The sequence below is a fragment of the Otolemur garnettii genome, unplaced genomic scaffold (genome assembly GCF_000181295.1).
Source record: "Otolemur garnettii isolate 467f Iridium unplaced genomic scaffold, OtoGar3 scaffold00139, whole genome shotgun sequence".
In the NCBI taxonomy this organism is placed as follows: Eukaryota; Metazoa; Chordata; class Mammalia; order Primates; family Galagidae; genus Otolemur; species Otolemur garnettii.
In genome coordinates, this window is record NW_003852534.1 from 1,147,075 (window position 1) to 1,164,523 (window position 17,449).

At 52.3% G+C, this 17,449-nt stretch overlaps 1 protein-coding gene across 4 annotated transcripts in view; it reads right to left on the reverse strand.

The window, feature by feature from the left end:
* Positions 1-2,672: 2,672 nt before the first annotated feature.
* The window catches only part of MYT1L (myelin transcription factor 1 like), a 167,731-nt gene continuing 152,954 nt past the window's right edge, over positions 2,673-17,449 (reverse strand). For 2 of the 4 annotated variants that reach the window (XM_012810590.1, XM_003798557.2), the window contains exons 17-20: positions 13,976-14,067; positions 9,150-9,253; positions 3,732-3,875; positions 3,281-3,421 (exon numbers count right to left, since the gene is read on the reverse strand). In XM_012810590.1, the coding sequence (XP_012666044.1) occupies positions 3,281-3,421; positions 3,732-3,875; positions 9,150-9,253; positions 13,976-14,067 (481 nt within the window). Of the gene's footprint in view, positions 2,700-3,280; positions 3,422-3,731; positions 3,876-9,143; positions 9,254-13,975; positions 14,068-17,449 lie in introns of those variants that run through there. The other 2 variants (XM_023518421.1, XM_023518420.1) reach the window with 2 other exon arrangements.

Consider the following 17,449-nt stretch of genomic DNA (forward strand, 5'->3'; position numbering starts at 1 on the left):
CTGGATGGGTTAGGAGGTAGCACTTGAGACCTGGGAGGATGCCTGTTCCCTTTGGACTGGATGGGTTAGGAGGTAGCAGTTGAGACCTGGGAGGACACCTGCTCCCTTTGGGCTGGATCAGTGAGGAGGTAACAATCCGACCAGCCAAGTTAGGGTCACTTTATACAACACTGAAAGTCGCCCATGTCCTGAGATGCAGGAGGGCCGAGGGGCTGCCCCAGGACAAGCAGATGAGGGAGATGGGCTGGCTGAGCACTGCGCACATGTTAGGTAACAACAGCTCATCTTATTGTGGCGGTGAATCGTGGTTGGCAGGAGGCTCTGGTGTGGAGAGCTGTGGTGTCCTGTCGGCGCTTATTCTGAGTGGGCAGGCCGAGGTAGGGGCAGGAGTGACAGAAATTGCGGCCAAAGGGAGACAGCGGGAGACCCAAGGGCTCATGGGTTTCTCAAAAATCACCTGCCCTTCCCAGAGTTGGGAAGTTCAGCTATAAAACTGTGGCAACAGAGGCAGCTTGGTCTCAGATGAGACAACCCCAGTGGGTCCTGGGGCCCACACAGCGCTTCCCAGACCCAAGTGAAGAGCCAGACCCTGGTTAGAGATACTTCGTGCTACAAATGTGGCAACACCTTTTTTTATTTAGAGTAAGATGTGTTAACATCCAGCATGACAAAATTTGTACAAAGTTCACAATTTAAAAATGAAGTATCACAGCAACTTGTGATTCCACACATTTATAGCAAAATTAAAGTGTCAACAAACCCATGCCGTGTAGTACAAAAATAAATCAAACTTCAGTTCCACAGAGAGCACAATAAATAGTTTATACAAAATTCTGTCTTAATAAATGATTACTTAAATTAACTTAGAAATGAATATGAACAATAAGTTATAATAAATAAACTCTGATGACTCACAATAATTCCATATGAAAGGTCAGCATTCTAATATGTGACACTTTTGTGATCCTTATATAATAGTCACAGATAACTTTTGATTTGATATTATGTACCAACGTTAGATGAGCAGCAGATTTGTGCTTAAAATCCCTTTCCATTGTACATAGGTGATAACAATAAGAATCCAAACTGATGCTATCTATTACTCTACTAAAAGCGTTACTATATTGGCAAAGAAGCCGCAGACACGACGCGGTGGGGAGATGCATATGCCGTTATGAACGATGGGGGCCCTAAACGGAGGCCGGGGCCCTGGACCACGTGGCGGCCCCAGGTAACTGCAAGCACCTTGCTTCAGCTCTCAAAAGGCAATTCTGAGCATGGCGGCTGCAACCCATAAATAGCACAACAGGAAGGGGCTGCACAGAGCAGGCGCCGAGCCCCGAGTAATTACATAATCTTTTCCCAGCTAGTTATTAAAGTTCTTGTGGAAAACTGTAAGCGTTTGTACAGTGAGCAGTATAAAGTGCCGCTGGGATATACATATATTTATACATATATATATACCGAGGTTGATATTGTATCAGAATATTTGTCGTGAGACCCCTGTAGTCCTCTCTGCCCAACATCACTGAGCAGCCGTGAGGGCCCCTCTTATAATCCACCCAGGTTCAGTGTCACAAGGCTACTGACACAAGGAATTGCACACCTCCGTACGGATATATAGGACAAGGTAAGTGCAAATAGTCGACTGGCACATTGTGGGGACAATGACCCTGTAAGTCCTGTTCTGCTAAAAATATTTTTTTTTATTTTTACAAAACCCATCTTTTTAATTTCATAACAAAATTTTAAAGTACTTTGTACTTCCTGCATAACATCAAGACATGGAAGGGAGAGATGCTATTAAATGTAAATCAAGTCAACATCAGGAAACACAACACGTCGTCAAAGGGCTACTCAGAAGGAGGACGCAGCAATCAAAAGTGGTCTTATGCATACAGATAGTGCAGTCATCGGGAGGAACACAATCAAATAGCAAGGGTATAAACAAGTCTAAGATGATCTAGTTTAAAGCAAAAAAGTGCTGAAGTATATTTAGTTACTTTTAAAATCTGATTGCATTCGTTCTTAGAATAGGTAACAAATAAATCAAATGACAAGGCTACACAAATGCTCTGTGGCCAACTGGTCTCCAGGGAGGGGCAGAGCACAAGCCACTGAGAGGACTCTGAGCAGGGCCCAGCGCTTGTCAGTCAGAGTCGGGGTGGGGGAGACTTTACTGAGCTGCTTTTTCACCAGATCCAGCAGAAAATTCAGTCCAGTAACTGGAATACTCACAAATCATTTGTTGTTAACCCCTCAAATAATAAGATTAATAACAATAATGATTTTTAAAAGTGAAAGGGGAAATAAATGCTCTTAAATTATCTTTTAGCTTAAGTTGAAAACACACAGATTCTGTTAGGTATGCTACGTTGCGGTGACAGTTCAGAGGGGCACCAGACCCTAGGGGAGACATGAGAAGGCTGTTCCAAAGTTTATTGAAAATGGAAAAGGGGATCTTCGTGTTGTCCACCTCTGACAAGCTCCTGTCTGAACTGGAGTTTCCATAGTCACACCATGTAATGTTTAGAGTTAATTTAAAAGTGCTGTGTAAGCTGCTTTGAATCTTCTGCAAGTTCCCATGGCTTGATGCTGTCTTACAATTAGTTACTTATGTCACTCTTACAGCTAATCCATCTGCCATTTCCTTGGAATGCAAAAAACCTCAGTTATTGCCCCCACCATACACCATCCTCCTAAAACAAACAGACAAAAAAATCACATAATATTTCCAAGCATTGTTCAAAAATAAAGCATTTTTGCAACCAATTCTTGCTATGAAACAATATGCACACAGAATGTATTTCTTAAATTCCATGAAGTCCTCCAACACGAGGCAAAATGATGATGTCTAGGGGCGCAGCTCAGGGCCACGACATGATCATTCAAAGCTTTTTTTTTTTTTTCTTTTTTTGTCCATTTCAGTTCAAAATACTAAGACATTTAATCACTAAAGCATTAAAAAGAATTTACACTCTGTTTATTTTGATCAGCTCACCTCTGGAAATATATACGCCCCGAATGTGCGTACAGAGCAGCTATGGACATTACATGGCAGGGCACACTGTCAGCTCACATGGAAAACGTACGAAATGTGGATGTTTCCAAAAACTATTCTGCGGTACTATCTTTAAAGCAAGACATGAAATCATGATGAAGTCTTGTAAGCATAACACTGTTTCGAACAGAAATAAATATGTAACACTTTCTGGTAAGTCACAGCAGCAAAGGCAAGAGGCATCCTTTTAAGCCAGAGTTTCACCACTAGAGCAGCTGTTCAGACCTGAATTCCTCTCACAGCCTGCTTTATATTTTCCAGTAGGGCTTTATTTTCTGGACTCTGATAACGATCTTGATTTGTATACATTTCCGTCAAAGTAGTCACGTAAGCATCAAAATTTTGTTCATTGATTGGATCCTACGAGATATTAAATAGTAGTTCATATACAGCTTTATTTTCTTAATAGTATATTAAGCACAAAAGCATAAAATAGTATAATAGCATAGTGCCCCTGGGTTTACGAGGGTCAAAAGGCCTATTCGGAGCAGACTTAACCTCCTGGGATTAGCCCCACCAGTGGTCTAGCCGTTAACGCTACGGTTTTGGGGTGGTGACCGCACACATCCAAAGGTTGGAGAACCACGAAAATCACGGCACTGGGACACTCGTGTCACGGTGCGAGCTGTGGCGGTCTAGAGTGCCTTATCCTGCGCGCGGAGTCACTTACCATGTGTGGCAGCTGGATGTTGGCCAGGCTGTGGATCAGGGACTGGCTGAGGCTGGCCAGCTCGTGGAGCAGGGACTCGTTCTGCTGCTCGATCACTTTGTTCTCCTCCTCGATGGTCTTTAGGTTGCTCTCCATGGTGGTGATCTGCAAGCGAGGGCCGACATGTAACACGGGCAGGCAGGAGTGCGCATGCGTGGACATGTGACACGGGAAGGTGGGAGGAGCCTCACGTGGGCGGACACATGACGTGGGGAGGTGGGAGGAGCCTCACATGGGCGGACACATGACGTGGGGAGGTGGGAGGCGCCTCACATGGGCGGACCTGTAACACAGGCAGGCGGGAGCCCTCCTCGCACGGGCAGACGTGTGACATGGGGAGGTGGGAGCGTGTCTCACGCCGGTGTGACACGTGACACAGGCAGGTGGCAGCAGGCCTTCCTACTCATGCAAGCCTGGCAGCCTCAAAGTCAGGAATTTGTTGAATCATGGACCTGATCTCTAAGCTTTAATCCCATACATTTGAAAATTTAGTAACCATACATTTGAAAATTCAGTAACGGGAGTTCAGGTTTGGGTCGGGGGCTGTGCTGACTGTGACTCAGTTTTAAACCTGTTGTGTCTATAGCCACCTGGTGATGGTGCCTGTGCTGTCCCTCACCTCTCTGTGGGTTGGTGGGACAGCATTATCTATTTGGGTCAGGGCTTCACCGCTAACACTGACCCTAGCCTGACTCTAATTCTGCTGCAGGTAAGTCCTCAGCAAGGTGATTTCTTTGTGGGGATGTCCGGTCCTTCCAGTGGGGAATGGGGGGAGGTGTTCTTGTGCCTACCTGAGGGTCAGTGCACTCTGTCCTGAGAAGGCCTAGCACTGCCCCAGGTCTGCCCTTCCTTCCTCTCATTTCAGGAATAAGGTGAGTGTTTTCATCTTACATAAATCTCTCTTCCTACTTGGGTTCTCTTCTGAAGTCTAGACTCTTCTGAGGAGGCCGACATGTTTCCCATGTAGTGGAGTCGCCCCAAGTCCCTAGGGCTCATGCTGCACCCCCTTAGTGGGGGCATAAGAAGTGCGGCTCAAGTAGCTGTTGGCCCAGCCATTCACGGGGTTGGTGGTGGCCTCTGTGGCTCAGGGAAACTGAAGCTCTGAGCTGCAGCTGTGAGCCTGGCTAGTTTCAGGGGCAGCTGGAGATGGACCGTACTGCTGAACTCAGGCCACGCTCACGGCCGCCCCTCCCCTGAACTGTGCCCCTCTTTGGGCCTGAATTATTTGAATCTCCAACTTGCATAGGCTCAGCCCTGAGCATCTCACACACCCTTATCTGCTTGCTCGTGGTGCTGTCACACCTGCCCAGGTCTGGAGCCTGCAGTGCTGTCACCCAGCTTGGCCAGACCAGTCGGGAGTGACCATTCTTGCCCCAGTGAATCTCTTCAGAGACAGGCACAGTGCTCACGGCAAAAAGGCTCTGGCCATCCTGGGACCTCTGACCCTACCTCAAGGGCCCAAATGACACCCTTGGTGGCACAAAGTGGTGGTCACAAGATGCAGAGCATCTGATAAAGAGGCTGCAGGGCCAGCTCGTCCCAGCCCATCCTCAGCCCAGCATCATCAGGGGCAGGGCTGACCATGCAAAGCCTGTGGGGGCGAGTGTGGTCCCAGCTACGCCAGAGGCTGAGGCGAGAGGATGCCAGAGCCCAGGAGTTGGAGGCTGCAGTGAGCTGAGGCCACAGAGCAAGAGCCTGTCTCAACTCCCCCATGCCCTGTGAACAAGCCTAATCTAGAGCCTTCTAGGGCACCAGGTGTTCCCACAACACCCACGTCGGGAGAGTGTCTCTGACAAAGGCGACCCCCCCCCAAGTCTTCTCCTGCCATTCTTATCCTCAGGGAAGGGGCTGTGTCCCCTGCAGAACCTACCCAGAACATCCAGCTTCCTGTGGTGAAGGGAGGAACTTCCCTAGGAGGGTGTGTTCTGGCTTTGGGTTTTTAGAAATTTTATGAGGCTGCTGTGAGCAGCAGCAGCCAGGATCCTTCCAGAGAAGTTCCCATGAGAGCAGGAGGAGCCAGAGTCCCTGGGGCCATGCCCTCCCCTCCTCACACTTCTCAGGATGGCAGCTTCTGCCTGAACCTGGGGCTGTGATGGTCAAACCCCGCCCTGGGCCCAACACTGAGCGCAAACAAGGTGCTGAGAATGGCCTTCCAATCTTTCAGTTGTTAGGCAAAAACAAATCACATTTTGTAACACACAAAAGCTGTATTACATGCAAATTGCAGGACAGTATTGAGCTATGTTGGACAAACTGCCAGGTGTGTGTGCGGCTCTCATGATGTCAGAGTTGACATGGCAGAGGCTGCATGGCCCAGAAGCCCAAAAGACTTGTTGTCTGGCCCCTGGGAAATGTCTGCTGAGTCCTGGTCTAGACTTGCACTTGGGACAGTGTGATATATTTATACAGGATCTCCAGAAGATAAGAGAGGCAGGCAGGACGGTAGGGCCAGGTGCTGGGAGGGCATATGAGCTCAGGAACAGTGTCCTCATGGAGGGCACATGCCTGTATGGGGAGGAACAGATGCCATGTCCAGGATGTGGGTGTCTGGCCTACATGGAGAGCTCTAGGCCCAGTCTGGTGAGAGGTGCAGAAATGCTGTGGCCTGAGGCCGGATGCAAGGTGAACTTGCCTGGGAACGTCCATGCTGGTCCATTGGGTGATTTTCCATTACAATCTGGCCTGAAAACGCTAGTTCCCTGTCATAGTCTAACACTCCCTTCCCCACAGAACCACTCACTGACCTGGGTGCACAGACAGCTGCCCACCTGCCCCAGCCTCCTCCTCTGGCTCCTGCCGTGTCCAGTGCCAGGACTGTCCCCAGGTCTCACCAGCATCTTTGCCTGCAGGGACCCTTTGTCTCCAGGGGCCCTCTTAACAGCCCTAAGCAGGCTTCACTCAACATACATGGCCTGGAGCTACGACCCCTCCCCACCAGGCCCTGCTCTGTCTAATTTTAATCCGTGTTCCAGGCAGAGAGTGGCTATTCTCACCTTCCCGTCCTCACACCGCCTGCTGGTGTGAGCTGAGCTGGATCTCGTGGGATCCTGAGCCAAGGTTGGGGTGTGCCCCACCAGTGTCCCAGCACCCCAGCACCGAGAGGTGTGTGTGGCCCTGAGTCCAGTGAACTGGCTGGGGAGAGGTGGTCAGAGCCCCGTGGCCATTCTGCGGGAGCTGGACTCTCCTGGGGGCCGGGCAGCTGGGGCAGGCATCCAGCATCCTGATTCGAGCTGTGTAGGTCACAGGCCCAGCAACCGATCCTCCCATCCAGCTGCAGAGCAGAACAAACCTGGGTTTGTCAGGTCCACAGAAATTGCACTGGCTTCACTGAGTTTACCCTGAACTTAGCTTAAACACTTTCCAAACGGCCGACTGGTCTACTCAATTAAACCAGAATGTGTCTGTCCTAAGGCTGAGTTCCCACAACTGGGCAGTGAACAGAGCATCTTCTGTGCTAATAAGAGATGGCGACACCCCTTCCACAGAGGAGTGCGAGGGTCCTCACCCCACACACCTGAAGTTTAGAAATGCCTCACCCTGCCCAGGATGCTCCTTCTCCTGCGTGGCTCAGAGCACTGTCCTCCCTCTCTCTGCGTCTCCTTGGAACACCAGGCAACTGATGCACCTCAGAACCACCTCAGCACTAACCCCGCTGTCCCTGGCTCAGGCCCTGTGGACAGCTCGCAAGCAGGCTGTGGAGGGTGGGGTGCCCCCGGAGAGCTGTGCCCAGCTCTCCAGTCAGACAGCACAAAGGTGCACCCTGGTCTGGCTCTGTCCTCTTTTCTGCTTTGCTCCAGCAGGGAGTATGGGTGTGAGAGGTGCCAACCTAGACCCCTGTCAAGGAGAGAAGAGCCAAGGCTCAGGGGAGGGACAGAGGGCAGGGCTTCCTGGAGGGCTGGACCAGGGACGGCACCTTCCACTGCAAGACCCTGCACAGAGGATTCTGCACCCTCAGGGACTTCTCAGAAATGTGCAGTCCAAAGTGAGAAGTAAAGTAAGATCCTCAGGCTTTTCACCATCGTGCACAGAATGAAGCTCAAGGATGTACTGTTTGTCTGTCCTGATCAAACACACCCTTGTTGACTCAGCCAGCTCCTGCCCTGCGACCCTGAGCCCTCCACCAACAGTGCCACTCAGCTGTCACTTTGTCCCCCAGCCCCACCTTCATGGGTGTCATAAGGAAAACACCGATCTGTCTCAGGGGAGCTCTGGTCACATAGCCCAGGGGAGGATTGCACATTCCTGGGGGCTGTGGCCATAGGGACGGTGAGATGATGGCCTGATGCCCTCTGGGAGGAAGTGGCATGGGCATCTGGATAGACACATCCTTTGTGCCCATGGGGGCCCCTGACAATCCCTCTCAGTGATAGGGTGGGGCCACAGACCCTGAGGATGTCTACACCGTGTGGACCCCATGTCTCTCCGCAGAGCAGAGCCTCTGGAGACTGAGGCAGGGTGGTGAAACTGCCCACCTCCATGGACTGCCTGGGGGACAGCCCCATCCCCCTAGCCAGGAGCACTTCCCTGGCTTTTCTCTGGTCTTGTGTGACACTGAAGCTGGGTGAGGGTCCCTGATATCCCCCTAGGAACACTTGGACAGCTGGGGAGGGGCTGGTTTAGGTTCACGGGGGGTCAGGGTAGAGACCTCACTTCTAAGAGGACAGAAAGACATACAGGAGGGGGCCACTCTGCCAATAGCGAGGGGACCCCAGAGCAGCCGGGCACTGTGGCTGTGGCCAGCCTTGGGGGTCAGACGAGCTCTGGGTCGGCCTCGTGGCTGTTGCCTAGCTGGGGAATGCTCCTGTCTAAATCACAGATGCTGTGTGTGCAGAATGAGGCTGATGACATTTTCCTCATAGGGGGCATGGCGTCACTGGCTACCTGACAAAAGCTACCCTGTTGGGGACCTTGGGCCGTTCCTGGGGCTTCCTAGCCCAAGCTCTACAGCTGCTGTCCCAGGCCTGGGACTCTGAATGCGCAAGGGGAGCTTTCCAAAATCCCCAGACCTCAAATTTGAAGTTCTGGGAGCACGGGCTATTACTGTATTTAATATAATGGTCAAATACCATCAGGGACTAAAATGTCTGGGGAGGAAGGCTCTCATCTTTTGCAGGAACAGGTGAACTCTGGGTGACTAGTCACAAATGGTATTTCATTTGCACAGACGCAGACCAGGCCACGTGGTCACAGCAGACATTGCCATGGATGTCATTGCTGCAGAAGGCCAAGATCATCCAGCGGAAAACTGAAGGGAAAAAACCAGCAGAGGAAAGGGCGTGACGCTTCTCCTACACGCTGGTTTTATGCTGCACACCCTTGGTTCCATCCTGCAGCCAAGATGGAAAGATTGGAAAGATTCAGGGCTTCAAAAACTGTTACCTGAGTTCTGAGTTTAATCATATCAGCTTCCATCTGGGAATTGGATTCATTCAGCTCCTTGATCTCTTCATCTAACTGTTTGATCTCCTCATCGTTCTCTATACCTGTAATGACAAATTATTAGCATGTCAGAACTACTATGTGCAAAAAATTAGAATTACAATTTTAGGAGTTTCCTTTATTTTATATTTGTAATTGAATTTGCTTGAAAAATATACACTTGAATTTGAGAAAAAAAAAAAGGTCACAATTTGGGCCTGCCCCCTCCCTTCCTATGTCACCCGAGGAAAAGAAAAATCAATCAAGACACACAGGAGCCCCATTGCTGCCCAGGTGGGGCTCCTGGCGTAACCAACTGGGGCCTCAGGACTCTGCCCTACAGCCCTGGGCAGAAACCACCTTGGTGCTGCCCTGCCCGGCTCGGCCTGCCTGTCTGCTGCTGCGTGGTCCTCGCTCCCTCGCTTGCCCCACTGCCGTCTGGGGGCCACAAAAGGGCTCTTGGAACACTTAATGTTTAACTAATAAAAAGCCCTCTCATCTTGAAAGATGAGAGAAATATACAACTAACAGAACTGCTAATCTGCAAACCTCTGCTGGAGAGACACCCTCCACCGCCGTGCACCTGTCTGTCCAAGGGTCCTGAGGGGCTGTGCCCTTAGAGGGCTGGACACGTCAGGCGCAGAGCCCCTGCCCGAGGTGCAGAGGGTATCGGCCACACCCGCCTTCTTGGGGGCTATGTTTGGTGTTGGCAGCATCATACTGCCAAGATCAAAACAACGGAGATTCCTTTCTAATTCTGGCCACGCACTCTTGTAGCTGAGTGGGCCAGGTGAGGCAGAGCAGCAGCCCTGAACACGCAGCCACTCCTGGAAGCCCACCAGGATGCATCCTCTCTGGCCACCCAGCAGGATGAGGGGTGCTGACTCAAACCCACAGGATCTTGTCCAGCCCAGGCACTGGGGGTCTTCAGGGAACAGATGCATTTATAGGCTTTGCAAGACCAAAAGGCTGGGGTTATCCAGAGGTGGGGGCCTGAGGGCACAAAGCCCCGCAGATGTGGGATGCACATACCCAGGTCTCTCCTTGAGACTGGGAGAGAGGAGAAGAAGGGACCGTATGATCAGCAGGCAGGGCCTGGATGCTGTGTTTAGTGACATGGGAAAAAGAAAAGGCTGTGCCTGCGATGCAGACACCCAGCGCACAAAAATGTGATTTGTAAAGCAGATGAAGGAATCAATGCCTCATTTAACAAGGATTTGCTACAAAGTGCCATCAAATTACAGGCATCCAAATGCACTTTGGCCTCCTGGGCACACCGATAGTAACACTGGACCCAGGCTGCCCTGCGTGGGTTGTTGCTGGGAAACAGTCGTGCAAAGGACTCTAAGTATGTTCAGTGTCAGGAATTTATGAGAGGTGTCTGCTGTTTAAACTACCCGGCAGACCTGACTTCATCACCCCATCCATCCAGCTCAGGTCAACTTTTCTGACAGAGTCCCTGTCATTTTAAATCCATCAAAGGTCTTGACATGGGCCATGCTGGCCTTCCACGTTAGCCCCCTTAGGGAGTGACCAGCGGATGGACAGTGATGCAGGTTGTGACTACTGAGTCATTTGTTGAAGTTATCACTGTCTTGGGACCCCTGGGGGAAGCACAGCAGGACCTGCCTTCCTGGTCTTCCCTGCTAGGGGCTCCTCAGAGCAGTTGTCTTGTAAGGAGGAGGGAGGAGGTAAGTGGGTGCAGGGGAGCACCCCAGCCACAGGTGGGTTCTGGCCCATGGGACTCTAGAGAGAAGGGGACAGGTGGAACTGGAGGCTGAACATTAATTTTCTTAGCACTGCCCACAAGCCCCTGTGACATCCCTATGGGTGCCTGGGTCTGGGTGCCCCATGTGCAGCCGCTTACGGGGAGGGGAGTTCCGGCTGGGGTGTGCAGGACCAGCCCTCAGCCCCGTGAGGGAGCTGCCGTGGCAGCGGCTGCAGAGAAGCAGGTCCTTGGCCAGCTGGTGTCTTTGTCTGAGGGTGGCACCCCGGCCTAGCTTCTCCACTGAAGTCCTCACCTTGCAGGTGGTTAAGCTGGAGCTAGACTTCTATGATCACATCCCGCAGACTGGGACCTGGCTCAGAAAGGACCAGACAGCCAATGGGCAGCATCTCAAAGCCACAAAATCTGCCGGTCAGAAACCAGCCAACCAAAAGGTCTACTCAAATGGGCGTGGAGTGGTCAGGAGGGCTCTGACTTATTCCGGTTCCTGGTAGCTCCTGAAGACCAGCGCTCTGGCTGAGCTAGGACCACAGTGGTCACCCCACTAGTGGGGCTGTTGTTCAAGTACCCTTTAACCTCTGGGCATTTCCTTCTCCTCACAGGTGACTGCAGATCCCGGCCCCCCTTCTTGGGGCGTCAGCAACATCAGCTGAGACAAACAGCAGCTGGTGTAGGCTTCACTGCTCCCTGTCCAGGGAGGGAGCTGGGGCTCTTTCCCCAGCCTCCTTCCTTCTGGGATAATACAAGGAAGGAAAAACACACTATCTTATTTCCTTCTCTCCTAAAGGCTTGATCCCCACCCCCCAAGAAAAAGCAAAGGAAGCACAGCTTTTTCAGCCAAGGATGCTAAGAGGCATAAATTAACATTTGCAAGAATGTGCTGGAAGGAAGGCTACTGGGACAGACCCAGTGCTAATTAACTCCATGAGGCCATTCCATTCTGTGTGATAAAAAAAGTAATACAATCTTGTGGGGAAAAGGGTAGGCTTCCTCTGAACTTCAAAAGAAAGAAATACAGCAACACACTTCAGAGCCAGAGAGAACTTGAGAGCTGCTCACCTCCTCTCAAGCTAAAATCCCACAACAGGGCTGCCTTGCCTGAGCTCGGTGTGGCATGTCATTGGGGCCCTGGTACCCTCTCCATGCCCTGCAGTGTCTGCTCTGGCATGGAGGGAGCTCTGGTGCCCAGTGCCCACTCGCTGCCACCGTGGAGGCCAGGTACCTGGTTCCTCTAATTAATGGTCATAGATTCACTACTCATCTCCCCCATCCCACGAGGGCACTTGTTTCTCTGAATTAACCACTGTGTCTGGCCACGATAGGAAAAGGGTTCTGAATGTTCAGTGCCCTCATACTAACTCGGGCCCACCGATGAGTAACAAAGGAGCTCAGGTACATGTCAATTGAGCTAAGGGATGTGCTTTGACACCAGGATGGTTTAGGGGTGAAAGCCAAGCTAAGCACTTTGGAAAATGCCTGGCACACAGATGGAGCTCAGCAAATGTCTTCTGTCTGGACATGAACACAGCTCCTTGCAGCCAAGCAGGGAGTGGGCCTTTGCTGTCTAGCACCTCAGAGCTGGGCACCTTGTGTGGTCAGTCACTCGGGACTGCAGGAAGACAGTGCAGGTGGTCAGGGGGCTTGCAGAGGGCAGGGCCTATCTGATCCATCCCAAGCATTTCACCCCACCCTGGGGGGAGTGAGTCAAGAGCTGCTCCCGGGAACTCAGCCACTCAGGACAGCTATTAGGGACCACTGCTTCTCTGGTAGATGGTGGCTCTCGTTTGTACCCAGGACCCAGAACAAATGGCTCTGGTACTGTTCAGATCCTGGCCCATTGCCAGGCACTGTGGGGGAGCCAGCCCTGGAAATAGGTACAGTTGGGGGCTCTGCTGAGGTCCAGCTTTGTAGGGTGGGTTTATGGGCCCAGAGCTCTGAGCCCAGGCGACCATGTTTTGGGGAGCTTAAAGAGCTCTGAAAGTTCCTCTCAAGAACATTAGGGATGTGCCTTGCAAGTGAGGGGCCCAAGACTCTGTTCACGGGGCCCTGAGGTAGCGGCCAGAACTCTGCTGCAAAGGGCGACCCGTCAGTGGAGGCCACAAGTTACAGTTGGTCTCCTTTCCAGGAGCCAGCTGTGTGGAGTCACCACACGCCGGGCGAGCAGGAGTGCCACCCTCACCTTGGGAGACACAGGCCAAGTTCCTGAGAGCCTCTGGCCACATCTTGTCAACCAGTCCGGGGACCTCATTTCATGTGTGTTTCTGTTTAAGGACCACCTGTTTAGGAGATGTGGGGCTCAGAACCTCACTCCTGCCTGCATGATGCCTGTGACAGATGGGGTTCCAGTGAGGTCCCTCGAGGCATAAGAACCTCACTCCTGCCTGCATGATGCCTGTGACAGATGGGGTTCCAGCGAGGTCCCTCAAGGCATAACTAACTCACGGGGTTCCCTGTGAGGTCCACCACGGCCTCCTGCACTTAGAGACACTTCAGCTCTATGGAGGCCTGTTTCAGCAGCAAAACCACCAACAAAAACCACAAAAAATATGGAAAATGAATCATTAAATGTACCACAGGAAGGATTCCTATTTTGACCTGAGAGCTGAGATGGGAGCCGAGCACTGCCTCGTCCCACCTCTGTGGGGGACACGCCCAGCAGGCAGCTCAGTAGCTCTGTCCTGTGTCCTGGAGTAACTGCAAACATGCTGACGGTGTTGGTCTGAGGAAACAAACCAACCATGGTGAGCAGGAGGCTCTGGGTGGACACGGTCTGAGAGCCTGGGCAACTCTGGAGGAGACCGGCTCTGCCCGCCGGTCAAGACATGGACAGCCCTGGGAGGGAAGCTGCTCCTGGTGTACCCGATGTGAGTGGTGGTGGTGGTGGAAAAGTGGGCACCCTGGGGTGCTGGAGAGCTGGAAAGGCCCTCTGGACAGGGTGGGGTCGGCACATGGCTGTGGGAAGATTGCGAGTAGCTTTATGGGGAGCAGAACCACTCCCGCCGGGCCACAGGGGTGGGGGCTGTGGGTGCCCGGCCGGTGCCCAGCAGGGTGCAGCCCTCACCATTGCTGGCCCGCTGCTTGATGGTCAGCATCTGCTCGCCCGACAGCTTCGCCTTCTTCATCGCCGACGTGGCTCTTGGGCATCCGGATAAGCTGGGGAGACAGGAGAAGCTGTGAGCCCCAGCAGCAGACAGACAGTCAGAGGTGGGACAGCAGATAGCACACTTTCCTTTGACTGATGCGCATCGTGTGGGCAGCTGTGTACAAACGAGGGTGAACATGTATGTGCGTGTGTGCACGCGTGTGCACTGGACCACCTGGTGTGGACTGATGGGGGAACACGACTGGGTTGGAGGGGAGGGGGGCTCACAAGCTGAGCCTCTGAGGGGAGGGGACCCACTGTCATGATACCACGTATAGCCATGGGGGCTTTCATGCAGTCACCATGCTGCATGGAAACTTCTTTGTAAGGGAGACCATCAAGCTTTCGCAAGGTTGAATTTAACACTTAACTTCAGACATGAAGAAGCAGAGCAGAATACAGCATTCCCCGAGACACAAACATCTGTCGGATGTGCGAGTTGCACGGAGGCTATTACAGGTCACACGTAAATGTACATGGTCCAACTTACCAACACATTCAGCTGAAGAACAGTCCTGCAGAACGTGTCTGATTCATTACCTGGGACTGCCCTTGACTAACTTGGCCCCAGGCTCCAGCATTGTGGCTCCCAGCAAGTCCTGACCGACCCTTCCCAACGGATCATTTTGGAGGGAATCAAGGGCAAGCACACAGCCACAACATCCTGGCCTCACCTAATTTCTAGGCCAGGTGGCTGATGTCCCCACTAACCAGTGTGCTCTGAAACCTCCGGTGTTCCCTGAGGCTTCTACCCTTGGTGTATTTGCTTTAGGGTCCACTCGAGCCCCTGCGGCTGTGCTTGGTGAGGCTAGCGGAGGCCCCTCTTTCCCTTCTGGCTGTGCACTGGCTGATGTTCCTGTCCTCTGTCCTGAGCGCCTGCTCTGTGGAGCCTCATGCCTGGGCTTCCTCACACCACTCTGCTATGACCCAGACAGGCGGTCACAGCTGGGCCCTGGGCCGTCTGGGGCAGGGGTCCTCAAACTTTTTAAACAGGGGCCATTTCACCGTCCTGCAGACCACTGGAGGGCTGGACTGCAAGCTCCAGGATGAGTCAGCTGCTAAGCAGGACAGGCAGCGGCGGCAAAAACACCTGGCAGGCCGGATAAATGTCTGTAGTTTGAGGACACCTGGTCTGGGGCTTAATATACTGGTGAGACGAAAACGTCTATAGACGTGATATTGTGAATATAAAATTTTGGATTTCACCAGTATATTAAGTACTAGAAAAACGCTGGGTGTTGCAATGGTGTGTCCACCTAGCACTCTGTAATAACACAGGCAGATCACGTGACCATCCGAAATAACTCCTAATGTCCACGTTAATATTACAAAGCTTTCCAAATACCTCTTCAGACAAAATTTTGTAATACATTTTCTGATGGGGCTGTCAGTGGTCATGTCTGAGGAAATCACATCTTTATGTAACAGTATTTCCTTGTCCTTTGTGCCAAAAATCTAAGTTGTCTGTTTGACATGACATTTGCGTCTGGTGACGACATTAAAATATCCACACAATTCTGAGAATCACGGGCTCCTCAGAGGTCCTGCTGCCTGCGAGCCATCACTGTGTGCACCTGGCGGGTGTCCTCTCCTCACCCAGCTCTGCAGAAGCTCCCTCCCCCCCCCCAAGTGTCGTCTTGCACCCGCTCATGTAAAATGCCAGGGGTATTTGCAGATTGAATGTCTTCATTAGAAATGCTCACCATAGAAGACAGGAAATACTGACACCATGTAATCCGTATTTTCTTCACAATTTGGCTTCTGCAGAAATCTTTCCCTGAGCCCACCTCTTTGGGAGCACACGACTTCCTACGCTCGTCTATTATGAGTCCGGCTGTCAACGGTTCAAAGCACATGCCCAGTGGTGGGGGGCCCTTTAGGGAGACCTTATGACCTTTCTCGTATGGTGACTAAAGCCTTCCTGAAGTATCAGGGCCCTGAGGAGCAGTGGGGTGAAGGGCAGGGCCTCCTGACAGTTGTTCTGTGTGGATTGGGGGTTCTTACTTTGCAGAACCTGGAGACTTCGGGGGAGCCGAGGGAAGCTTTGCAGTCCGATTTGTGGTTCGAGTTCTGGATTCATCATTGACTCTGTTTGGCGCTTGGTGTTTTTTTATTTGTGAGATGGAAATTAAAAAAATGCACAAAACCCTGCCTTAGCAGGGCATTTTGAATACTGAGTATAGAAAAAGGATGTTAAATGATAACACAGGGCAGATATGAGGTTAGCCACGCCTGCAGAGAACAGGCCTGAGTGCACTATGGGATCACACACCAGCAGGCTCCATGTTCCCAGGACAGCTTCTCTGAGGGACACAGGAATCATGCACCAGCAGGCTCCATGTCCCCAGGACAGCTTCTCTGAGGGACACAGGAATCACACACCAGCAGGCTCCATGTTCCCAGGACAGCTTCTCTGAGGGACACCAGCAGGCTCCATGTTCCCAGGACAGCCTCTCTGAGGGACACAGGAATCATGCACCAGCAGGCTCCATGTCCCCGGGACAGCCTCTCTGAGGGATGCAGGTGACAGCAGGAGTTCAGGTCTCTCTGCAGCTGGGCCTGGTGCCCTGGGAGTGGCTATGCCCGGTGGACACTCCCTCTGCCGTCCTCTCTCTGTCCTCAGGGTCTCTCCCCGCCCCAGCCCCAGGCTGCTCTCATTTTGCTCAGCAGCTCTCTCCTCATCACACTGTCAGCTCCGTCCCTGACCCTCTGCCTTGGGCTGGGTGGTGCCAGCCCAGTCAGAACTCACTCTAGGTCTGTGGTGTGAACAAAAGTAAGGGCAGGCAGAGTCCAGGCTCTATACGGTTGGAAAACAGGAGCATCTGGGGTTTCTAAGATACTTTCTGGCCTGACTCTGCAGGGGGAGGCACATATACCTTGTTCCTGGGGCTCCCCCCCAGGTGACCCTTGGGACACCCCTCCTGCTTTGGCACCCTGTGCCTAGAGCTCCTGGCCACACACAGAGCTGCCAGGACAGTCTTGTGGCTGCTGCGTTCACCTCTCTTCTTCCCCTGTTCTGTCTTTTCAAGTTTATAAGCATTTCTTTGTTCTTCCTTGCACATCCTCCAACTTGCCCCAGCCCCTCGCAGCCTGGGGCAGCTCCCACCGCTTTCCCACGGTGGACTGAGAGCAGCTCCAAGTGTCCTGTGCCCACGGTGGACAAAGAGGGGATTGAGGTGCCTGCGTCCAGAGTGGATGGAAATGGGCTTTAGGAGTCCTGTGCCCACGGTGGGCTACAGGTGTCCCGTGCCCAGGCTCGATGGAGAGGGACTCCAGGTGTCTGTGCCCAGGCTGGACAGAGAGGGACTCCAGGTGTTGTGCCCAGAGTGGATGGAGAGGGACTCCAGGTGTCTGTGCCCATGATGGACAGAGAGGGACTCCAGGTGTCTGTGC